This window comes from Balaenoptera musculus, chromosome 6 (assembly GCF_009873245.2).
Source record: "Balaenoptera musculus isolate JJ_BM4_2016_0621 chromosome 6, mBalMus1.pri.v3, whole genome shotgun sequence".
Classification (NCBI taxonomy): Eukaryota; Metazoa; Chordata; class Mammalia; order Artiodactyla; family Balaenopteridae; genus Balaenoptera; species Balaenoptera musculus.
The window spans coordinates 40,949,103-40,975,192 of NC_045790.1; the positions used below are offsets into that span (position 1 = coordinate 40,949,103).

Here is a 26,090-nt window from a genome sequence, read left to right on the forward strand (position 1 = left end):
GGCTCAGTAGTTGTGGTGCACAGGCTTAGTTGCTCCGCGGCATGTGGGATCTTCCCGGACCAGGGCTCGAACCCGTGTCCCCTGCATTGGCAGGCGGATTCTTAACCACTGCGCCACCAGGGAGGCCCTGGTAAATATTGTTAACTACTCCAGAAAGGGTTTGTCCATTTACGTTGCCCACTAATGGTGGAGTATGTGGTTTTCCTCACACCCTGCCAAACTTTCTTATTTATCCTATTTCAGAGTGTGAAGGTATATTAAAAAAAAAAGTTATTTTAATATCTTATATTACTACAAAGTTGAAGATGTTTATTTCTCTCTCTTTTAAAATTTGTTCTTTGTATCCTTCTGCCCCCCTTTATAAATACTCCTATTCATTTGGGACAGCCTTTTACGTATTCTCTTTTAATATACTGCAGGTATTTTCTTCAGTTTGTCACTTGCGCGTCAGCCTTATTTATACTTTTTTTTTTTTTTTATAATATAGAGGTTATTTTCAAAGTGTAATCAATCTCTTTTTTATTGGCTTCTGGGTTTTGTGTCATGCTTTTTTTTTTTTTTTAAACATCTTTATTGAAGTATAATTGCCTTACAATGGTGTGTTAGCTTCTGCTTTATAACAAAGTTAATCAGTTATACATATACAATATGTTCCCATATCTCTTCCCTCTTGCATCTCCCTCCCTCCCACCCTCCCCATCCCACCCCTCTAGGTGGTCACAAAGCACCGAGCTGATCTCCCTGTGCTATGCGGCTGCTTCCACTAGCTATCTATTTACATTTGGTAGTGTATATATGTCCATGACACTCTCTCACCCTGTCACATCTTCACCCCACCCCCTCCCCATATCCTCAAGTCCATTCTCTAGTAGGTCTGTGTCTTTATTCCCGTCTTGCCACTAGGTTCTTCATGGCTTTTTTTTCCTTAGATTCCGTATATATGTGTTAGCATACTGTATTTGTTTTTCTCTTTCTGACTTACTTCACTCTGTATGACAGACTCTAACTCCATCCACCTCATTACAAATACCTCCATTTCATTTCTTTTTATGGCTGAGTAATATTCCATTGTATATATGTGCCACATCTTCTTTATCCATTCATCTGTCGATGGACATTTAGGTTGCTTCCATGTCCTGGCTATTGTAAATAGAGCTGCAATGAACATTTTGGTACATGACTCTTTTTGAACTATGTTTTTCTCAGGGTATATGCCCAGTAGTGGGATTGCTGGGTCGTATGGTAGTTCTATTTGTAGTTTTTTAAGGAACCTCCATACTGTTCTCCATAGTGGCTGTATCAATTACATTCCACCAACAGTGCAAGAGAGTTCCCTTTCCTCCACACCCTCTCCAGCATTTATTGTTTCTAGATTTTTGATGATGGCCATTCTGACCGGTGTGAGATGATATCTCATTGTAGTTTTGATTTGCATTTCTCTAATGATTAATGATGTTGAGCATTCTTTCATGTGTCTGTAGGCCATCTGTATATCTTCTTTGGAGAAATGTCTATTTAGGTCTTCTGCCCATTTTTGGATTGGGTTGTTCGTTTTTTTGTTATTGAGCTGCATGAGCTGCTTGTAAATCTTGGAGATTAATCCTTTGTCAGTTGCTTCATTTGCAAATATTTTCTCCCATTCTGATGGTTGTCTTTTGGTCTTGTTTATGGTTTCCTTTGCTGTGCAAAAGCTTTTTAAGTTTCATTAGGTCCCATTTGTTTATTTGTGTTCTTATTTCCATTCTCTGGGAGCTGGGTCAAAAAGAATCTTGCTGTGATGTATGTCATAGAGTGTTCTGCCTATGTTTTCCTCTAAGAGTTTGATAGTGTCTGGCCTTACACTTAGGTCTTTAATCCATTTTGAGTTTATTTTTGTGCATGGTGTCAGGGAGTGTTCTAATTTCATACTTTACATGTATCTGTCCAATTTTCCCAGCACCACTTATTGAAGAGGCTGTCTTTTCTCCACTGTATATGCTTGCCTCCTTTATCAAAGATAAGGTGACCATATGTGCGTGGGTTTATCTCTGGGCTTTCTATCCTGTTCCATTGATCAATATTTCTGTTTTTGTGCCAGTACCAAACTGTCTTGATTACTGTAGCTTTGTAATATAGTCTGAAGTCAGGGAGCCTGATTCCCCCAGCTCCATTTTTCGTTCTCAAGATTGCTTTGGCTATTTGGGGTCTTTTGTGTTTCCATACAAATTGTGAAATTTTTTGTTCTAGTTCTGTGAAAAATGCCAGTGGTAGTTTGATAGGGATTGCATTGAATCTGTAGATTGCTTTGGGTAGTAGAGTCATTTTCCCAATGTTGATTCTTCCAATCCAGGAACATGGTATATCTCTCCATCTATTTGTATCATCTTTAATTTCTTTCATCAGTGTCTTATAATTTTCTGCATACAGGTCTTTTGTCTCCTTAGGTAGGTTTATTCCTAGATATTTTATTCTTTTTGTTGCAATGGTAAACGGGAGTGTTTTCTTAATTTCACTTTCAGATTTTTCGTCATTAGTGTATAGAAATGCAAGAGATTTCTGTGCATTAATTTTGTATCCTGCTACTTTACCAAATTCATTGATCAGCTCTAGGAGTTTTCTGGTAGCATCTTTAGGATTCTCTATGTATAGTATCATGTCATCTGCAAACAGTGACAGCTTTACTTCTTCTTTTCCGATTTGGATTCCTTTTATTTCTTTGTCTTCTCTGATTGCTGTGGCTAACACTTCCAAAACTATGTTGAATAATAGTGGTGAGAGTGGGCAACCTTGTCTTGTTCCTGATCTTAGTGGAAATGGTTTCAGTTTTTCACCACTGAGGACAATGTTGGCTGTGGGTTTGTCATATATGGCCTTTATTATGTTGAGGAAAGTTCCCTCTATGCCTAGTTTCTGCAGGGCTTTTATCATAAATGGGTGTTGAATTTTGTCGAAAGCTTTCTCTGCATCTATTGAGATGATCATATGGTTTTTCTCCTTCAATTTGTTAATATGGTGTATCACATTGATTGATTTACGTATATTGAAGAATCCTTGCATTCCTGGGATAAACCCCACTTGATCATGGTGTATGATCCTTTTAATGTGCTGTTGGATTCTGTTTGCGAGTATTTTTGTTGAGGATTTTTGCATCTATGTTCATCAGTGATATTGGCCTGTAGTTTTCTTTCTTTGTGACATCTTTGTCTGGTTTTGGTATCAGGGTGATGGTGGCCTCGTAGAATGAGTTTGGGAGTGTTCCTCCCTCTGCAATATTTTGGAAGAGTTTGAGAAGGATAGGTGTTAGCTCTTCTCTAAATGTTTGATAGAATTCACCTGTGAAGCCATCGGTCCTGGGCTTTTGTTTGTTGGAAGGTTTTTAATCACAGTTTCAATTTCAGTGCTTGTGATTGGTCTGTTCATATTTTCTATTTCTTCCTGGTTCAGTCTCGGCAGTTTGTGCATTTCTAAGAATCTGTCCATTTCTTCCAGGTTGTCCATTTTATTGGCGTAGAGTTGCTTGTAGTAATCTCCATGATCTTTTGCTATTCTGCAGTGTCAGTGGTTTGTACTTCTCCTTTTTCATTTCTAATTCTAGTGATTTGAGTCTTCTCCCTTTTTCTCTTGATGAGTCGGGCTAATGGTTTATCAATTTTCTTATCTTCTCAAAGAACCAGCTTTTAGTTTTAAATTGATTTTTGCTATTGTTTCCTTCATTTCTTTTCATTTATTTCTGACCTGATCGTTATGATGTTCTTTCCTTCTGCTAGCTTTGGGGTTTTTTTTGTTCTTCTTTCTCTAATTGCTTTAGGTGCAAGGTTAGGGGTTGTTTATTCGAGATGTGTTCCTGGTTTCTTGAGGTAGGCTTGTAACTGCTATAAACTTCCATCTTAGCACTGCTTTTGCTGCGTCCCATAGGTTTTTGGGTCGTCGTATCTCCATTGTCATTTGTTTCTAGATATTTTTTGATTTCCCCTTTGATTTCTTCAGTGATCACTTCGTTATTAAGTAGTGTATTGTGTAGCCTCCATGTGTTTGTATTTTTTACAGATCTTTTCCTGTAATTGATATCTAGTCTCATAGCGTTGTGGTCGGAAAAGATACTTGATACGATTTCAATTTTCTTAAATTTACCAAGGCTTGATTTGTGACCCAAGATATGATCTATCCTGGAGAATGTTCCATGCGCACTTGAGAAAAATGTGTATTCTGTTGTTTTTGGGTGGAATGTCCTATAAATGTCAATTAAGTCCATCTTGTTTAATGTATCATTTAAAGCTTGTGTTTCCTTATTTATTTTCATTTTGGATGATCTGTCCATTGGTGAAAGTGGGGTGTTAAAGTCCCCTACTCTGATTGTGTTGCTGTCAATTTCCCCTTTTATGGCTGTTAGTATTTGCCTTATGTATTGAGGTGCTCCTATGTTGGGTGCATAAATATTTACAATTGTTATACCTTCCTCTTGGATCGATCCCTTGATCATTATATAGTGTCCTTCTTTGTCTCTTATAATATTCTTTATTTTAAAGTCTATTTTGTCTGATATGAGAATTGCTACTCCAGCTTCCTTTTGATTTCCATTTGCATGGAATATCTTTTTCCATCCCCTCACTTTCAGTCTGTATGTGTCTCTAGGTCTGAAGTGGGTCTCTTGTAGACAGCATATATATGGGTCTTGTTTTTGTATCCATTCAGCCAGCCTGTGTCTTTTGGTGGGAGCATTTAATCCATTTACATTCAAGGTAATTATCGATATGTAGGTTCCTATTCCCATTTTCTTAAATGTTTTGGGTTTGTTATTGTAGGTGTTTTCCTTCTCTTGTGTTTCTTGCCTAGAGAAGTTCCTTTAGCATTTGTTGTAAAGCTGGTTTGGTGGTGCTGAACTCTCTCAGCTTTTGCTTGTCTGTAAAGGTTTTAATTTCTCCGTCACATCTGAATGAGATCCTTGCTGGGTAGAGTAACCTTGGTTGTAGGTTTTTCTCCTTCATCACTTTAAGTATATCCTGCCACTCCCTTCTGGCTTGCAGAGTTTCTGCTGAAAGATCAGATGTTAACCTTATGGGGATTCCCTTGTGTGTTATTTGTTGTTTTTCCCTTGCTGCTTTTAATATGTTTTCTTTATATTTAATTTTTGACAGTTTGATTAATATGTGTCTTGGCGTGTTTTCTCCTTGGGTTTATCCTGTATGGGACTCTCTGTGCTTCCTGGACTTGATTAACTATTTCCTTTCCCATATTAGGGACGTTTTTCAACTATAATCTCTTCAAATATTTTCTCAGTCCCCTTTCTTTTTTCTCTTCTTCTTCTGGGACCCCTATAATTCGAATGTTGGTTGCGTTTAATGTTGTCCCAGAGGTCTCTGAGACTGTCCTCAGTTCTTTTCATTCTTTTTCTTTATCCTGCTCTGCAGTAGTTATTTCCACCATTTTATCTTCCAGGTCACTTATCCTTTCTTCTGCCTCAGTTATTCTGCTATTGATCCCATCTAGAGTATTTTTAATTTCATTTATTGTGTTTTTCATTGTTGCTTGGTTCCTCTTTAGTTCTTCTACGTCCTTTTTATATGTTGCGTTGCATTTTGTCTATTCTATTTCCAAGATTTTGGATCATCCTTACTATCATTATTCTGAATTCGTTTTCAGTAGACTACCTATTTCCTCTTCATTTGTTAGGTCTGGTGTGTTTTTTGACCTGCTCCTTCATCTGCTGTGTGTTTTTCTGTCGTCTCATTTTGCTTATCTACTGTGTTTGGGGTCTCCTTTTCACAGGCTGCAGGTTCGTAGTTCCCGTTGTTTTTGGTATCTGTCCCCAGTGGGTAAGGTTGGTTCAGTGGGTTGTGTAGGCTCCTGGTGGAGGGGACTTTTGCCTGTGTCTGGTGGATGAGGTTGAATCTTGTCTTCTGGTGGGCAGTCCATGTCTGGTGGTGTGTTTTGGGGTGTCTGTGGCCTTATGAGTTTGAGGCAGCCTCTCTGCTAATGGATGGGGCTTTTGTTCCTGTCTTGCTAGTTGTTTGGCATAGGGTGTCCAGCACTGTAGCTTGCTGGTCGTTGAGTGAAGCTGGGTCTTGATGTTGAGATGGAGATCTCTGAGAGATTTTTGCCATTTGGTATTACGTGGAGCTGGTAGGTCTCTTGTGGACCAGTGTCCTGAAGTTGGCTCTCCCACCTCAGAGGCACAGCCCTGATGCCTGGCTGGAGCACCAAGAGCCTTTCATCCACACAGCTCAGAATATAAGGGAGAAAAAAATAGAAAGATAAAAAGAGGATAAAATAAAATAAAATAAAGCTATTATAATAAAAAATTAAAAAAAAATTATTAAGAGTAAATGTATTCAGAAAAATTTTTAATTTTTAAAAATAGATTTATTAATTTTTTATAGTAAAAAATAAGAAAAAAATTTTTAAGAAAAAAATTTAAGAAAAAAAATTTTAGTTTTTTAAAATAAAAAATATGAAAAAACTTATTAAAAATTTTTTTAATTTCTAAAAATAGAAAATACGGAAAAAATTAGTAAGAAAGCATATATTAGGAAAAAAAATTTTTTTTAAGTTAAAAAAAAAAAAAAAAAAAAGGACGGACCTAACCCTAGGACTGACGGTGAAAGCAAAGCTATACAGACAAAATCTCACCCAGAAGCATACACATATACACTCACAAAAAAGGAAAAGGGGAAATTAATATATCCTGCTCCTAAAGTCCACCTTTTGAATTTGGGATGATTCGTTGTCTATTCAGGTATTCAACAGATGCAGGCACATCAAGTTGTTTGTGGAGCTTTAATCCGCTGCTTCTGAGGCTGCTGGGGGAGATTTCCCTTTCTCTTCTTTGTTCGTACAGCTCCCAGCGTTCAGCTTTGGATTTGGACCCGCCTCTGCATGTACGTCGCCTGAGGGCGTCTGTTCCCCGCCCAGACAGAACTGGGTTAAAGGAGCAGCTGCTTCGGGGGCTCTGGCTCACTCAGGCCGGGGGAGGGAGCGGTACGGAGGAGGCGGGCGAGCCTGCGGCGTCAGAGGCGTCGTTGCAGCAACCTGAGGCGCGCCGTGTGTTCTCCTGGGGAAGTTGTCCCCGGATCACGGGACCCTGGCAGTGGCGAGCTGCACCGGCTCCCGGGAGGGGCAGTGTGGAGAGTGACCTGTGCTCGCACACAGGCTTCTTGGTGGCGGCAGCAGCAGCCTTAGCGTTTCCTACCAGTCTCTGGGGTCCGCGCTGATGGCCGCGGCTCGCGCCCGTCTCTGGGGTCCGCGCTGTTAGCCACGGCTCGCGCCCGCCTCTGGAGTTCGTCTAGGCGGCGCTCTGAATCTCCTCTCCTTGCGCGCCGCGAAACAAAGAGGCAAGAAAAAGTCTCTTGCCTCTTCGGTGGCTGCAGATCTCCTCTCGGGCTCCCTCCCAGCTAGCCGCGGCGTGCCAACCCCTTCAGGCTGTGTTCATGCCGCCAGCCCCAGTCCTCTCCCTGCGATCCGACCGAAGCCCGTGCCTCAGCTCCCAGCCCCGCCTGCCCCAGCGGGTGAGCAGACAAGCCTCTCGGGCTGGTGAGCGCTGCTCGGCGCTGAGCCTCTGTGCGGGAATCTCTCCGTTTTTCCCTCTGCGCCCCTGTTGCTGTGGGATCCGCGCTGATAGCCGCGCGGCTCGCACCCGTCTCTGGATTTCGTTTAGGCAGCGCTCTGAATCCCCTCTCCTTGCGCGCCGCGAAACAAAGAGGCAAGAGAAAGTCTCTTGCCTCTTCGGCAGTTGCAGACTTTTTCCCGGACTCCCTCCCGGCTAGCACCAAAGCCCGAGCCTCAGCTCCCAGCCCCCGCCCGCCCCGGCGAGTGAGCAGACAAGCCTCTCGGGCTGGTGAGCGCTGCTCGGCGCTGAGCCTCTGTGCGGGAATCTCTCCGTTTTTCCCTCTGCGCCCCTGTTGCTGTGGGATCCGCGCTGATAGCCGCGCGGCTCGCACCCGTCTCTGGATTTCGTTTAGGCAGCGCTCTGAATCCCCTCTCCTTGCGCGCCGCGAAACAAAGAGGCAAGAGAAAGTCTCTTGCCTCTTCGGCAGTTGCAGACTTTTTCCCGGACTCCCTCCCGGCTAGCACCAAAGCCCGAGCCTCAGCTCCCAGCCCCCGCCCGCCCCGGCGAGTGAGCAGACAAGCCTCTCGGGCTGGTGAGTGCTGGTTGGCGCCGAGCCTCTGTGCGGGAGTCTCTCCACTTTGCCCTCCGCACCCCTGTGGCTGCGCTCTCCTCCGCGGCTCCAAAGCTTCCCCCCTCTGCCACCCGCAGTCTCTGCCCGCAAAGGGGCTTCCTAGTGCCTGGAAACCTTTCCTCCTTCGCGGCTCCCTCCCACTGGCGCAGGTCCCGTACCTATTCTTTTGTCTCTGTTATTTCTTTTTTCTTTTACCCTACCCAAGTACTTGGGGATTTTCTTGCCTTTTGGGAGGTCTGACGTTTTCTGCCAGCGTTCAGTGGGTGTTCTGTAGGAGCAGTTCCACGTGTAGATGTATTTCTACTGTATCTGTGGGAAGGAAGGTGATCTCCGCGTCTTACTCTTCCGCCATCTTGCCCCTGCTCTGTGTCATGCTTTGAAAGTCTGTTCCATTCTCAAGAATATAAAAACTGTTCATCTGTGATTCCTTTATGGCATTTTTTTAATGTACAGCACTTTAAGTAGACTTAAATACATGTATTAAAATATACGAGATCTCTTAGATTAGTATTTTCATGGCATTCTAGCTCCCCCCCCCCTTTTTCTCATATTAAATATAACACATAGAAATAGAACACGCAGGTCTAAGTACATATTTTAAATATTCCCATTGAAAATAGAAATGGTTTGCAAGCTGTTACAGTTGTGGTAAATGATGGTATAAAACTCAGTGACTCAAATTTAGACACACTCTATCCAGTAGTCAAAATGTATTAGTTTTAGCAAACGTGAAATCCTGTTCTTTTTAGTAGTTGAGTAGATATAACTTTTTCCCAGTTTGGAATTGGTTATGAAGATGTTTGCCCTCACAGGTTGGGTGGATGTTTTAAAATAAAAAGAAATATTTTATTATACTGTAGACCTTTTTATGTTCTGTATGTTTTTATGAAGTAGATAAAAATAGTTCATCTCAGGAGAAAAGTCCTTATATGTTTTAGATGTGTCTGGAAGAAGTAATAGCAATAAGACAACTAGATTGAAAAAGAATGAAAAGAAAAACGGTAAGCTTACTGTGATAACGAGAGGCCCTTGCAGTTGTGACCTTAAAGGGGAAGTAAATTTGGCAGACTGCAGCTATTAAACCGTTGTGTTTGTGAAGGATCAGCTGCATACTTTGTACATGTGCTATCCTTTTTAAAAACTTGTATAAATTGGAGATGAACAAATGGACTTTGATTTAAGTAATATTTGGGTAGAATTCTCAACTTTTTCTTTTCTTTTGGTAGTTAACGTACGTCTAGTCAGCAAGAGTAGTTCTGCTCAAATTTTCAAACTCTACCTGCATTGGAATTACCTGGAAATCTTGTTAAGAATGCAGATTGTGATTCAGTAGGTCTGGGTACAGCCTCAAAGTCTGAATTTATAACAAGGAAGAAGGTAGAGGAAATAATTTGGTTGTATTTTGAATAAAACCAGATGGTTGTGCTTCTCTTTTTAAAAAAAAGCCTCATGTAAGAATTGAAACAATGTAGATGCTTTTAGAATCCCTTAATATTCCTCATAACAAAGAGTTTTTTGTTTTACAAAAGAGTTTGCTAAAGCATGTCTAGTAAGTTCTGCTAAAGTTGTTAATAATAAATTAGAGAAACTTTCTCGAGAGCTCATTAGAGTGAGGGGATCTGGGACTGGGTTACTGGTGTTGGGAAGAGATCCTTGAGCTATTTTGCCCTTGTGAGAGTCATCAGGGTTCCCACTGTCTCCTGCTTGTAAGCTTTTGTACTTTTCTCATCTGAGTGAGTATTAAGAACTGTTATGCAAGATTTGGAACCAGAAATCCTGGGTTTGTGTATCGACTGTGCTGTGTGACTTTGGTCACGTGTCCTTACTTTTCTGAGCCTCGTCTAACTCATCTGTAAAAATGAAGTCAGTTCACTTGCCGTTCTGGCTTAATGTAAAGTTTAAATCAACATGCTTAGAACAGGTTTCGGCCTGCTTAATATGCACCAGCCATTACTGATATAATTCTTACTTTCCCATCTCTCACCCAAAGCTTAGGACATCACGTGGTCCAGGGAACAATATTGATTTGTTGTGGCTGTTATTGAAGGACACGAAGACTTGGATTCTTTTAGACTACTGTCTTACTTAACGTTAATCAGAATCCTAGCATTTCATATCTAAAAGGGTTAGTAAACTCTAACCTTACCACTACTTAAAAAGGAAAAAAAAGCAATTAAAATTTTATTGAACAGCTTTGCTTTTTCTTTTAGTGCTCACAGGAATTATTCTCTACAGACATCTTAAAGACTACCTTCTAACTGAAGAACAGTTCTGTGAAAATAACTACCCCCAACCCAACCCTGACAAACCAGGAAATATTCTTTTAAACCCAGGCATGACAAAAACTCTTGTAAATGATCGAAAGTATATGGGTCCAGAAATTATCCTTTCTACACGCTAAGACTGGAGCCCTAAAAGTCCCAGTGTTCTGGGACTTCCCTGGTGGTCCAATGGCTAAGACTCCATGCTCCCAATGCAGGGGGGCCCAGGTTTGATCCCTGGTCAGGGAACTAGAGCCCACATTCAGCAACTAAGTCACACGCTGCAACTGAAGATCCTGCATGCGACAATGAAGATCCCACGTGCCACAACTAAGACCCAGCGCAGCCAAATAAATAAATATGAAAAATAAATAAAAATAATAGTCCCAGTGTTCTGACATTTTCTAATGGAAACAAGATTTGTGGCCAGCCATGGCCACAAATGATGGCCAGCATCATTAGGCTACAGGTAAAAGCATTGTTGCATTTCATTTTCTTTCCCTTTCCATTTCATTTTATTCCCAGTATCTAAGTGCTTTATTTATGTAATCAGTTTTATTAAATCTTCTTAGCAACCATTTCAGGTAAGTACTGTTACCACCTGCATTTATACAAATGAAGAAACTAAGGTTCAGAGAGGTCGAATAATTTATCAAAGGTCACTCAGAAAATAAGTGGTAGAGCCAGGATTTGAACCCAAGGAGTCTGACTCTGGAGCTTCTGCTTTTACCCCTAGACATATGTAGGCAGTGCTGTGTTCTGTATACTTCATACCCTTTCACTAGGAATTCTTATAAAAAGACTTACAATTAGTCTTACTATTTTGCATTTTCTCCAAATACTGGGCATAGTTAGTTAATATATTTATCCCACTCCCTCTCCCCCCAGAAAAGAGATAGCAAGAGAATATTTAACATTAACACAACTGTCAAATGTTAGGTCCATCAGAGTTTGAAATGCAGTTATAGAAATATTTTTCATTGGCTAGAAGATATTTAGCTTCATCTCTTGCATCTTTAGAACTTCTCTCTTGGGATTATTTTCGCCATTTGCTTTCCGTTCTTTAAATCCTCTCATTGGAAGGCAGTACACTTAACAGTTAAGAACCGGGGCTCTGAAGGAGAAAGGCAAATCTGGATTGGGGTGCTGGGTAAGTCATGAGTCACTCTCCCAGTGTCGGCTTCCCCACTCTGAATAATGAGATGATGGCAGCTGCCCCATCAGTAGCTATGAGAATCCGTTAAAATAGTGCATCTGAAGTGCTTGGTGCAGTGCCTGCCTCATCATCGCAGAACAGACACCCAAATAAAAGAGCTGCTGTCATCATCGTCATCAGAGCCAGTTTGAGGGTCATTAATAAAAACAAGTATTCATAAACGGGTCTAGTGAAAAGCCCAGATACACTCTCAGTGACAATAAACAAACAGATCACTATGTGTCTAAAAGGAAGACATGGGTCCTAATTCAGGAGTTACTATGTACTAGAGTAGATGACAGATCAAGTCGGTGACAGTCAACTTGTGGTGCTGAAACCACAATTACCTGGCATTGGGCTGACTCTGGCAGCAGGTGGGAGAACGCCTGTTTGAGCAGTGGCAGCCCTGATGCAGGAAGCAGCTCACCTGCACGTACTCCTTTGCATAATTCTGTTCCTTTTCCTGTTACCTCGAGATCACACTGAGTCTGTGCTCACGACAGGATCAGGAATGCAAAGGCAAGTCCCTGCATTCAGGTCCTCATTTCCACCCCCGCATCTATTCATGAATAACTCTACTTCATGTTCTGTTTTAGCTTCTAGGAAGATGTGCTGTCGATGTGGGAAGATCTATGGCGTGACTCCTGCAGGCAAACACAGCAGCATAGAGGAAATGTCACTACCACTTTGGCCGACTGGTGAGTCATAAAGGCAAGTATCTGGTCGTTCCATTTCATTTACTTGACAAGCCGGTGCCAAAGCGGTGGGGAGAAAAGTGGAATAAAGTATTCAGTTCAATGTGTATTTGTTAAATACGGTCCAGTAAAGAGAAACTGTATTGATTCAAAAGTTTCCATTACAAACACTTACTCCCGACCATCACTTCTTCACTTTGGAGCTCGCTGGCTCAAGAAGTATGGCTGTTGATGACTCTTCCGCCTTTTGAAGACCTCAGGTCAATCAGCTACCTCCTGACTTCACCTGCTTTTCACAGGCCAGCATTAGAATGATTGCTTACGGCTTCAGTTCCTTGGCCCCTGCCCTGCACTGAGTGAGGATGAACACCTGCTTCCTCACCCCCAGCCCAGCCCCCATTTCTTCTCCAGCACAGCAAATTCCCTACAGTCCAATCAGATGGTTTTTCCCTACTCAGAGCAAAAAACCTGGGTGCAATCATCACTGTCTCCCCTCGGTGCACCCTCCCCCCCCCATTCAAGGTCTTTGTTTTGTTTTGTTTTTTCTTTTTTTCTGCCTATGCCAGCGCCCTTAGTTCCCCCACCAGGGATTGAATCCGGGCCACGGCATTGAGGCCACCGAGTCCTAACCATTGGACCGCCAGGCAACTCCCTGGTGCGCCCTTTCATCTCAGCCCACGTCTCAGTGTCCACGTCCCATTTGTTCCGTTACCTCCAAAGTGTCTCTTCTCCGCCTCTGCTGCCCCCCACCAGGGCCACAAGACCCTCATCCCCTTCCCAAGCTACTGCAGCACCCTCCCAGCCTTACAGTCCCCCGCCCCAAGCTGCTCCTCACCCAACAGCCCCCTGAATAATTTTTAAATCACAGTTCTGTTTACATCACTCCCCTGCTTTAATGAAAATTCTTCAATAACTTTGTCAACCCTGCTGAATTTGGCCTCTGCCCCCTATCTTGTACCCTTTCCACAGTTTCCTTCCTATCACACTGGCCAACTTTCTGGAGCCTTCTAACCTGCCGTCTCCTCTCCTTTTCACGTGGCTGGTTCCTTCTCATCCTTTAGGTCTCTGCTTAAATGTGACCTCCTCAAGGTTCTTTCGCGACCCTGTGATCTAAAATAGGTCCTCCCTCTTCTATCACAACCTTTGAGGGCCTTTGACTGTCACTGCCTTTGACAGCACCTAACTGCATTTTGTAATGATTTAGTGATTTATCTGCCATCTTCAAAAGACTGCAAGCTCTTGGAGGGACCGTCCATCTTTTTTTCTCCCGAATGTCTCCCCGGCACTTAGCATGGTACCTAACGCATACAGGCTGTCAATATCTATTTGGATAGATGGGTGAACAGATGAATTATTTATGTAGATATGGAAATGAATATGAAAGCTATTATAATAAATGCTATGAAGAAAATAAAGCAGGGCAGAGGACGTAGAGAGGAACAGTGGATGTGATTGAATTATAGAATAAGTATAAGTATAATGGATCAATAGTAAAGTAAATCAGACAAGTTTGACTTAAGTGTTTAGGGCTTAGTTTTAGTGGGTGGGGAGACTGTAAATTCCAAAAGGGAAGAAAAATAGGAAGACACTGAAGGAGAATAAAAGTAGCAGATTAACTACTCTGTGGCATAACTAGACAACACAGCATAATGAACAGAATGGGACTTTGGAGCCGGCGGACCTGAGATTTTGGGCTGTTTCACCACTTACTTTCTCTGAGACCTTGAGCAGGTTTCTGAAGCTCTCTGAGCTTTTGTTTCCACATTCATGGAATGAGCTTTGTGTGGCAGTTTAGTGAGCTGACGTGTCCAATTCCTGGCTTATAACAGATGCTTTATCCATACTGGTTCTCAGCCTCCCTTTCTCATCACAGGAGAAGGTAAGATAAAGCCGTGAGATGTCAAGATTGGATGAGTAATATAAGGTTGGTTAAGCAAGAGTCTTCAGCCAGCCTGAGAAATCTGCATTTGATCAGCAATGTACAAGTGAAGCACTTCAGGAAAGTAATGTAATGAAAAATGTGCTTGAGGAAGATTAATCTGACCACATTTTATAGGAAAACTGGTGCAAAACCTACTGTAGGCAGAGGGGTTTATAGGGAACAGTTGGGAGAACATTACCTTGGGCCAGAGGGAAGAAGGGCTTGGGGTAGGTAAGGGTACAGGTGAGATGGAAGATGTGAGAGAGATAAAAGAGAGATGAAGGCTTAGGCTTGTTGCTGTGAAAATGTGCAAAGTGTCTGGCCAAGGAAGTGGAAGAAGAGGGTGTCGGGATTTCAGAGGTCCAGCCAAGGTGGGAGACAACATCTTTGTTACGGTCTCAGTCTGCGTAACTGGGTGATGTTGCTTGGGTCAGATGTAGGAAGGGAGAGGGTGGTAGCGCGAGCCCATCATCCAGGGGCTTCAGCAAAGAGGGAAGGTCAGGGAGGAGAATATTTTGAAAGGATGGTTGAGGTAGAATTAAAGCAGGATAATAGAAGTGACACCAGGAGAGGAGCTGAGGGTCCCGGCCACGTTATGGGGAAGCAAAGGGAGGAAGGGGAGAAAGGCATTCAAGACACCAGTAATTATAATTCACCTTCAAAGTGCAGCCTCTGAGAACTCGGCTTCTAGGAGTCAGTGTTTCCTGTTTGTTACATAATAGCTAGAAAAGCAACATGCAGAGTTTTAGACTTTACATCAGATGGCTTGCATGGTGCAGTCTTAAAGATCCTTGTGGGTGAGACGCTCTGGGAGTTAGCCACTCCGCCTTGTCAAACTTGCTTGTTTTGATTTTTACTTTTCGTGTGGTTTGCAGTTCTTGGTGGCTCAGAAAGGCGGTACAGCTGTTGTGAAGGTGTCCTTGGATGCCCCGGGTGTCAGGTCACCAAGGTAGGACTTGTTCCCCAGAATGCTGCTTGTTTCAGAACCAGAGTCGCTGCCTCCTGCGCAGACCTTGGGGATCCATAAGCATTTGGTATAATCCACTAATTTTCAGTTGATGAAATTTTTATGAGCTTAGTTGCTCTTGCCAAAATGTACAGTAACTTATTTGGCAGTGTTTGTTTCAGCTTCACGTTCATGACCAAAAAGAAAACCTAGAAGGCTTTGTGAAGACTTTTGTCAAGTTCCCACCCCACAGCGGGAATCACGGTGTATTTGCCGTAAATTGTGAGGTGGTACGTTGGTGGTATGTTTTGCCTTATTTATGCATGTGTAAGGAACGTTCCCAGGCTCTCTCTCTCAATCCCACACAGCGCTGCGATGTTGTTCACACATTTTCAGATGAAGCAACTGAAGCTGAAAAGAGTTAAGTGACTTGGTGGGATACCTGCACTTGGTGATGGAGCCAGGAGTTGGCCCATGATCCTCTTTCTATTACTTATTAATTTTTCTTTATATATAATCACTGCTTGTCCTACTCATTACATTGCTGAAATTACATGGGTGGAAAATGTTATGAATACTACTGTTATCCCCCAAATCAGCATAAAAGCTTTAATTTTTAAGAAACTATTGTTTTTATAGAGACAGTAAAATATTTATAGGGAGTTATCTTCTTTCATATGAGACTCAATACTAAACAGTAGGGGAAAAACAGAACTTGGAATCATGAGACCTCGGAAGCTCCACTGCTTATCAGGCAAGTCTCCCGGATGCTCCAATCTATAAATTATGAGGTTAATAATAACCCGACAGTGATGGTGAGAATCAGATACACTAATATATGGCAAAGTGCTTTGTATGTGTCAAACACCATGTGAACAGTCATCTTTAACAAAACATAAAATTAAATTTTTTTCCCTGTGGCACATTTGGAAAGCAGATTTGTGGAGTTTAATTTTAATAAATATAGAAGGGAAGTGTTCAGTTTTTAAGCTTAGATTTTTAATTGCAGACAATGAAAGCTGCTTCTGGCTTAGAAATCAAATATCATTACCATGTTGTCCTCTACTGTGCCATGTTTATATAAGCATAATATGGATTTTTTTTTTCATTCAACAAGGTTTATAACTGCATTGTCCAATATGGTATCCACTAGCAAACAAACATGTCGGTATAGAGAACAGAATAGCAGTTACCAGAGAGGAAGCGGGGGAGGGCAAAATGGGTAAAGGGGGTCAACTGTATGGTGATGAATGAAAACAAAATTTTTGGTGGTGCAGCGTGCTGTAGTGTTTATAGAAGTCAAAATATAATGTTGTACACATGAAACTTATATAATGTTATAAAACAATGTTACCTCAATAAAATATTAAATTAAATTAAAAATTTAGTTCCTCAGTCATACTAGCCATATTTCAAATACTCAATCCCCACTTGTGGCTGGTGGCTACCATATTGGACAGGACAGAAATAGAACATTTCATCTTCACAGAAGGTTCTTTTGGATAGCACTGACCTCTAATGAAAATAATTGTAAAGCCTAAGCCAAGAAAATGAAATTATTTTTATTAGCAGAAATATCACCAACATTAAGGAAAAAATTAAAGCTTGGAACATCTTTTACATGACCGTCAGATCCACTCACTGGCTTTTGTTAGCAAAACTGAATGATAGGGTTCGATTGTATATTTCAGTTAGAAATATTCCTTTAAGATATCTAAGATGTTAAAATATGTTTGCCCAATATGATGTTTAAATTTAATATTTCTGTCTTTATAGTGCTATACAGCCAAAGGTTTGGAACTTACTCAAGTGACAGTGGTTGATCCCAACCTCCAGGTGGTCTATGATACGTTTGTGAAACCAGATGAAGAAGTCATTGACTATAACACTAGGTATGCATTATACACAGGGGTTTGTTTTTGAAATTATAGAACATCCAACATGTCCTTTGAGTTTTAGCCTAGGTACTTTTATTGGATTCAACTTTAGAGCATGAGTTAACACTGTTTTCTTTTAATTAATTTGTTTATTCAAAAATATTCATGTTCTGTTGAGTACCTTGCTAAAATTATGCAGACACTGTATTAGGCCCTGGGTAACAACCCTAAATGAGAGATACGGCCTCAGCACTCATGGTGTTTACATGTTGGAGTGGTAGGTAGGAGGCTAGAGAGACAGACAAAAATATTGAGCAAGTTATTTTATTCATTCATTTATTCATTCAATCATTAATCAGTTTCTTCTGAAAATACCATACTATTCCCATTAGATGAAAATTTCTATAATCCTGTAGACATGTCGCTGAGTATACGTAGCTTTGATACGGCATATGGAACACTGGTTCAGTGCAAATTCTATTTTATTATTATTATTAAAGTAGGACATGTTTCTGATCCAAATTCAATGCTAACTTGAGACAGTATGATATAGATGTGCCTTTAATTTTTAAAAACCTCATATAAAACACCCAATAATATCACTGATAAACTGAATTGGATTTCCTAAAGGCATGTAAGCCATATGACATGACATATTTATATATTTATTTAAATATATCTATTTAAATATAAAATAGAAGACATTGATCTTATTCTACAATGAATATTTAGAAGTGTTAATTACTGGTATGATTGTATTTATTCAATTTTCTTTAACAAATTCTCCAATGGTACTTAAATATGACGTGTGTGTGTGTGTGTGTATACATGCACACATATATACATACATTTGTATATATATACATGAACAAATATGACTTGATATACATATACACGTGTATATTATATGCACTATATACTATAGTACATAGTTTATAGTATTATAGTATATATAGTATACATAATATATATTATATATGTGTATGTCCATAATTTTGGAGCACAGTAACGCAAGGTGGTCAAGTGAATTAAAAGTTGTTGTGCTAAATTTTGAGAATAATTATAAAGAATTCTGCTAACAAGCATTTTTTAACCTAAATTTCCTTATGGTTCATAAAAATGGTTGTATACATAAAAACTCAGTAAAAGTTGCTGTTATCAGAAAATGCATTTTGTTACTAATCTCTCTCCTGACCTCATTTGATTTTTTTTTCCTACTCATTTTGGCCATATCCTAATGGCCCCATCTATTTTATATTTTACTCTTTTTTTTTTAGTTTATTGAGCTGTAATTGACAAATAAAATTGTACTATATTTAAAGTTACTGTACTCTTATTGGTTCTTGTTCTTCCATGGGTTTAGCGGAATCTTTTCTAACTCCTTTTTGGAACAAGTCAGGAAATGCTTTGCTGATTACTGATACTCATAGCTGCAAAATGAGAACTGAAGGTCTTGCTTTAAAGATAAAAACTTGAATCTTAAAAGAAAATGTCAAAAGAATTCAATGCATTGCATTCTTTTAAAATGGCTTTAAAATGAACCCAAGTACTCCATCCATGATCCTCTTAATTCAAATATTTGATTATGCGTCACGTTCCTTAACTAAGCCAGATGATGGAGCCAGGTATCTTTTGTTTCTTACAGGAGACAATAATATCAACATACAGCTTACGTTGAAAATACCTTTGCAGTATTTTTATCTCTTTTCTCCTAATTTGCAGTAAAGCACAGCAGTAGCCACGTTTCTGAACACTTATTTTTAGTATGTGCTTCATGAAAACCACTAGGATAGTCAGTTTTCTGCATGTATTTTCACTGTTTGCAGGTATTTTCATTGGGTCCTTATAAGCCATTAAGATTGGTAATTGACCCTACTTTACAGATGAGAAGACTGAAAGCAGAAGGCTAAGTAACTTGTTGAAAATCAAATATAATAAGTAAATGGCAGAGTCATAGCATAGCTCAAACTCATGTTGTCTAAACTCTGCTTAGGGCTCTGTCTGCCTTTCCATGCTCCTCACATTTCATCTTTAGCTTTGCCTTAATGGGAGATAGACTACTTAACTGTAATTGACAAAACTCAGATTATACAAAGATGAGAGTTCACAAAAGAACTTTATGAACTTGTAATAATGTCTCCCCCTGCCTTACACGATTGATCCAAATTATAAATTTTACTAGGTTATATCAACATAAGCTAGTAAAGGGATAGTTGGCAGTCATACAATAAGATCTTTGTTCTGTTCATCAAATGTTTGTCACATTGAGTCAGTAATGTGTTCTAACTATAACTGATGAAATCTACTTAGTTGTACTCTTACATGCACTTCGTCTCTTACTGGGATAGGTTTTCTGGTGTGGTTGAAGATGACTTGAAGGACACGAAAACCTCAATCCGTGATGTGCACGCCACCTTGTTGAAACTGTTCAGTGCTGACACTGTACTAATTGGACATAGCTTTGAACGTAGTCTCTCTGCACTTAAGGTAAAGAGTTAGAGGCTCATATTCTTACAAAACTCTACGTGTTAATGTGGTAGTCGTTATCATTGTGTTATCACTGATGCTTGATTTGCCCTTTTAGACAAAACAAGATAAGAATCACTGTGCTGATGACTTTGTCCAACTCTTGTAAACCAGAAGCAGTATAAGATGCCCAAGTCATTTGGCTAAACAAGATCAGAAAGAAAGTCCATTATCAATTGTGGTAAAACCAAAATCATTGTTTTGACATGGTCTTAGATCATTGTCTTTAATATTCAAGTGGGTAAAACTACGTTTATCTAATAGGTTATTATAGTCATGCCCTGGAAGATACTTTTTCATATTATGTCAGGTAGACTTATAAAGCCTACCTATAAGGTAGGCTCAAAATCACATGGCATGTTCATTTTTCTTGGCATGATAGACTTGAAAATCTCCCCCTTAATATTCCAGGTTAAAATGGTCTGTTCTTTGCTCCATGTTCTGGAACAGGTGTCAGCACACTATGGTCCATGTTAGCCACCTGTTTTTGCAAATATTTTTATTGGAACAGGGCCACCACACCCACTCATTGATGTATTTTCTATCACTGCTTTCATACTACAGTGGCATTGTTGAGTAGTTATAACAGAAGTGGTATGGCCTGCAAGCCTAAACTATTTATAACTCAGAAGAGAGAGTTTGGTGGGCACCCCCGATCTAGAACAGTGCTCTGCAACAGAACTCTCCGTTCTACATGTTCACTATCCAATATGGTAGACACTAGCCACATGTGGCTAGTGAGCACTTAAAATGTGTCTAATGTGACTGAGAAAACGATTTTTTCATTTTGTTTACTTAATTTCAGTAGTTACATGTGGCTGGCGGCTACCACATTGCACAGCGCAACTCTAGAACTCTCGGGACCTTGACTATTTGTTTCAGCCACCGCTAGGACTTACCTTCATGCCGAGAAGGGCTAGTTCTTCTTTAGTGTAAGAATGTAAGTAAGGCCATTTAATGTTCCTAAGTGAGTATTCACCTCTTTCCCTGCAAAGCTGGTACCATGGTATAGATAGTTGTTTCACACAGCACTGTTGTCTCTGCATGTGACAGATGAGACTGGAATGTGCTTCCTCCAGACCCCACCAAAGTGTGAGCAAAGAGAGTTGGGGACGTAAGCTTTCTGGAAGAAAGCTCTTCACAGGGATGTCCTTCTGTCACCTCAGTGACAGCTCGTCTCAAACTCAGTTTCTCACCGTGACTTTCCTCTTTCTCATTTTCCAGGAACCGTTCTATTTCACCTGTCTCCCAGACCAGAAAATTTGAAACCACTGTGTTTTTTTATTCCTTGTCATCAGTCTGTTTCTTTCAACCAGATTACTCGTGGATTTCTCTATTTTTCTCTGTTTCCCCCACCACCTTCTTTTATGTGCTCAGTATTCTGCAGCCAGGAACCAGTGTCTAGGAGGTGGCTGACACATTAAAAGTGAGAATTTAAAGTGTTTATGGATGGGGCGTAGTAGGTGCTAAACATTAAACTTCCAACCCCTTTCTTCTTTTTTTTTTTTAAATAAATTTATTTTTTATTCATTTATTTAATTTTTGGCTGCATTGGTTCTTCGTTGCTGCGCGCAGGCTTTCTCTAGTTGCTGAGAGCGGGGGCTACTCTTCGTTGCGGTGCGTGGGCTTCTCATTGCGGTGGCTTCTCCCATTGCAGAGCACGGGCTCTAGGCACGTGGGCTTCAGTAGTTGTGGCATGTGGGCTCAGTAGTTGTGGCTCGCGGGCTCCAGAGCTCAGGCTCAGTAGTTGTGGCGCACGGGCCCAGTTGCTCGGCAGCATGTGGGATCTTCCTGGACCAGGGCTCGAACCGGTGTCCCCTGCATTGGCAGGCAGGCTCCCAACCAGTGTGCCACCAGGGAAGCCCCAACCCCTCTCTTCTTGATCAGTCTTTAAATTGCTCTTGTCCTGAGGCTAATCTTCTTCAACGCTTTTTCAAAGTACAGCTCTTCTAACAAGGAATCCAAACTGGTACCTGACAGTCTAGGCTCTCAGTTATCTGACCCCTCTCTTATTGTATCACTATTTCCTACTTTATTAAATCTCAGGAAAAATTTATTCACCTTCTTCCATGTGTAAGCAGAGGGGATTTGGACCTAGATGGGACTAATCTTTGTCCATGCTCCCTCCCCAGGGACAGACAAACCACTGAAATGGGACTTGCACTAGAGTGAGGTGTGCCCGCACCTCCGCTGAGTCACAAGGTGGGAGGAGCCTGGCTCACCCTTTACCGCCCCCCCGACCCCGCCAGTAATTTTTGGAACCGGTCTGAGCTCATGCTGCCCCCTGGTGGTGCTCTCTTGGTAGGAAAGTGGACTTGGAAGTCAGGCTGCTGAGATTGGATTTCCTTCTACCCTGCTGACTCAGCTTAGGCAACTTTCTTAACCTCTCAAAGCCTCAGTTTCCTTGGCTGTAAAAAGGGACAATAAAATACCTACCTTGCTAGGTTACTCTGCAGGTTGTAGTGAGATAATCCACGTGAAGTGCTTAGCGACTGGCCTGTTGTAACTGCGCATGTTACTTGCTTTTGTAGCATAGTTACTGCTGCTACAGTTACTGTTGCTGCCATCAGTTTCCTTATTCTTTGGGAAGAACGTCTAAAGAATTTTTCTCTTTCATTTGACAGTTAATTCATACTTCAGTTGTGGACACGACAGTTATGTTTCCTCATCGGCTAGGCTTGCCTCACAAAAGATCCCTTAAAAGTCTAGTGGCCGACTACCTACGGAGAATCATTCAGGATGATGGTAAGAGCCTGCTTGTTCATGATAAATATCGGGATCCTAAGTCTGACTTGAGTAAATCATGAGGTTCATGGTAAAGGTCTACTGTTTGAAATGCTGCCCTCTGGGTTCTCTTCTTGGGTAGAGAATCCTAAAGCTTCTGCTTAAGTAAAAAGTGTTCCATGCTCACTGCCTGGTATAGTCCTAGATGTTCCACAGGCATCAAAACAGCAATTCAACTGAGACTGGTGACCACATCATGGTTCAGCAAGTTGCCTGACCTTGGAATTCATGCATAAAACTTTTGTTGGTGTAGAGATCTAATTCCATTCTAAATTTTGCTGTGTACCTCCTTTCAGATGTGATTTTCGTGAAGCCTAAAGAGATTCTAAAATTGATTGGGTCCAAGTTATCTCACCCAGGGTAAATAGTGTGTGTTGCGTAAGAAGAAGTATAGCTCAAATTCAATAGATTCATGCGTGCACTTGCTCTGTAGTGGATTGGTACAGAGGTTTTGCTGTCAGAACTTCTTTTCTTTTTGGTTTTTCTGCTGAAAAATACCCAACATTAAACAAGTTAATCAAATACAACAAGTACACCCACCAACTATCCTGTTAGTGGCATTGTGATATGCACGAGATACATGTCTGGCTTGGAATGGAGGTTAGTTACTCTGTACATTTCATGTATACCCATATAGGCCCCACTTTTGCACAAGAGGGAGAAGAAAGTTAATTTTGAGTATGTTAAAATTATGTTATAATGCTGTATGTTTCTACAGATGCTCCTCTGATCATGTCATTTATTGTACAAAATACAGATTTTACTTTATGGTCTTTACTCTTTCATTCTCTGTCTATTAGACACTAACCAATACCATCTTGCAGAGAATCTTTAATTTACATTATCTGCTTTGTTAAAAATATTCATATCTCAAATTCCCAGAAAATGCTCTTATAAAATTTGTAATGTGTTCTACTGAAAACAATCTGGAACCGTGGACACAAAAATATTTCACCTAACAACAAAAAATACGCTATGTAAAACAAAATCTTCTAAAAGTTATATAATACCACAGTTCTCTCAGAATAACACAAACAATAATATACCATTTTAGAAGTGTGGTCCATATGATTTTTCTCATTTAATCTCGGACGTCATTTATTATTTTCACCAGAACTGTAGGCTTGATATTTTGGGTAGATTTCATCTACTTTTTAAAACCATGTCATTTTGTATCTAAGGTCACTCTTTGTCTAGAGAGGTGTACTTTTTCTAGCATCCCTTATTTCTGGCTTCTTGTCAGATCTCTGTCGTTCAGTGGTACCTGTCACTTTGTTGTTGTATCTCCCTGGAAATGAGGTTCATGGAGAAGGTACTGGTGTGCTATCCAGTCATAGCAATGTAGTGACCACATGACTGAGGACAGGTTACATAGAAAAAGGGGAGATGCTTGTTCATCTGGATTTATGTAAAACATTTCTAAAGCAACCAGTAGAGGTTGTTCTAGGTATGAAATAATGAAATATTGATAAGTGGCCAGTGGTAATTTTGTTTCAAACTCAAGACTTCGTTTTGAGACCATCCGTGGGTAACATCACAGAGTTGTCTATGTCTAATGTGTTATTTTATATTCTATACTATTTGGAGGTCACGATTCAACTGAAAATGCAATTGCCTGCATGGAACTGGTACTCTGGAAGGTAAAAGATGACCTGAAAGGAAAGAAGTAACCACTTTGCCCAAGAATATCTTAAACCTCTGCATTGCTTCCGTGACTCCTTGGCCTCCACTGCTGGCAGTAGAGTTTGGTCTATAATTACATGAGGTTTCTCCACACTTTCAAAGAGAAGAGGTGAAGGAAAAGCACTGTTGAGGTCTATTTATTACATTTTAAAGGTTGAATTTCCACAGTGATTTCTAAAGTTGTGACTGAGGAAGAGCGGGGGAAGGAATTAGGTTTTTTTGGAATTTGACTCATCTTCGTAGGCAGTGTACAGATAACAGTGGAAGATGGTTTGAAGTTGAAGTAATGGGTCCAGGACTTTCACAAAGGTCGTTTTCCAGGTTACTTAAATTCCTTTTACTCTCTAAATACTTAGAACCATTATACTGCTTGGAGATAGAAACATCTTTACCTAACAAAATTGTAAGTTTTCTTTAGATCATCTATATAGAAATAGAAGTGGAGATTTTCCTCACAAAATATATGGAACTAAATGTAAACTTTTCAGTGTACTATTAACATAAAAGTTCTGGTCATTTGGCTATTGTGTAATGTGTTTTTAATCTAACTGGTGTATTCTTACTTGATTTTGATATCAACAACTCACTGATTTTTTTCTTTTTTAAGGCAGTGTCCTATGGCTCTTCTAAACACACTGAAATCTAATCTATATACCCAGTACTGGAATCGTCTAATTCCTTTAAGGGGTTGGTTCTCTCCTTCTTAACTGCTTTTTGATAATGTGGAAACTGGCCCGTGGAAATGACATGACTTTATTCAACTTGACTATTGACCTTTGAGTAAGTATGAATCTTTATTATTAATGCTGTTAACATGCTACAAAACTACAAAGGTTTCTCTGCCAATGGTAGGGATGAGACCCAGAGCTGTCAATTGTATGGTCTCTGTGTCAGGAGTAAATTCAAGTTGATGGTGATGATGTGCCCTCAGTAAGAACACCTCAGGTTTGCTGCTTTGGTACTTTGAATTTACAAGTAAATCTTAAGTATCACTGAATTCCTTTTTCTTTTTTCTTTTTTTAAAAAAATTATTTATTTTTGGCTGCATTGGGTCTTTGTTGCTGTGCGCGGGTTTTCTTTAGTTGCAGTAAGCGGGGACTACTCTTCGTTGCTTGCAGTGTGCAGGCTTCTCATTGTGGTGGCTTCTCTTGTTGCGGAGCATGGGCTCTAGGCGCGCAGGCTCAGTAGTTGTGGCTCATGGGCTTAGTTGCTCCACAGCCTGTGGGATCTTCCCAGACCAGGGCTCGAACCTGTGTCCCCTGCATTGGCAGGTGGATTCTTATCCACTGTGCCACCAGGGAAGTCCAGTTCCTTTTTCTTGATACCATAAGTACTTCCTTAGTCATCTCTTATACTTGACATGAAGTAAATTTGTAATGATGTAAATTTTAAGTATTTTAAATATATGTAATCGAGAAGGTCAGGCTGTTATAGAAAAAGCAGCTGTTATTGAGTATTCCAAAGCCACATGCAAAATTTGAAGACATTATCTACATTTTTCAGATCATTCTTGTTCTTGTTCAGTTCCATGTACATGCAAACCAAGAGTTGTCAGGAGTATCTCCATGACATTTGGGTAAAAAGCAAAAAGGAACTATTTGTGTGTGTGTGTGTATATATATATATATATATATATATACACACACACACACAAATAGTATATATATATATAAATAGTATATATATATATGTATATATATATATATACACACACACACAAATAGTATATATATATATATATAAATAGTATATATATATATATATATATATATATATATATTTGGACCTACTTTCAATGGCTCTTCATTCGAGCCTCTACTTAGTTGATGAAATAAATGCTGCGACAGCAGTCTTGCTTTTGTTGTGTCTCCACTGCATATGCTGTTGTGGATGAAGAGCGTTTGGGACAAATACAGTTTCCTGGTCATTGTTTCTGATGCATAAAGTTGAGCAGATGGCAGGAATATGGAACATTATGCAGTATGGTGAACTATTAACATTGCAGCACAATTAAAAGGGATTCTAGTTCTAAGCCCTCAGTTCACATTG

General features: G+C 40.3%; 1 protein-coding gene across 1 annotated transcript in view; it reads left to right on the forward strand.

Moving 5' to 3' along the window:
- LOC118897004 overlaps positions 1-25,093 on the forward strand; it is a 49,217-nt gene extending 24,124 nt beyond the window's left edge. The window contains exons 6-11 of the mRNA XM_036855701.1: positions 12,206-12,307; positions 15,101-15,174; positions 16,948-17,063; positions 19,397-19,535; positions 22,199-22,319; positions 23,946-25,093. Coding sequence (XP_036711596.1) covers positions 12,206-12,307; positions 15,101-15,174; positions 16,948-17,063; positions 19,397-19,535; positions 22,199-22,319; positions 23,946-24,028 — 635 coding nt within the window. The 3' untranslated portion in view covers positions 24,029-25,093. The remainder of the gene's footprint in view (positions 1-12,205; positions 12,308-15,100; positions 15,175-16,947; positions 17,064-19,396; positions 19,536-22,198; positions 22,320-23,945) is intronic.
- The last annotated feature ends 997 nt before the right edge of the window (positions 25,094-26,090 follow it).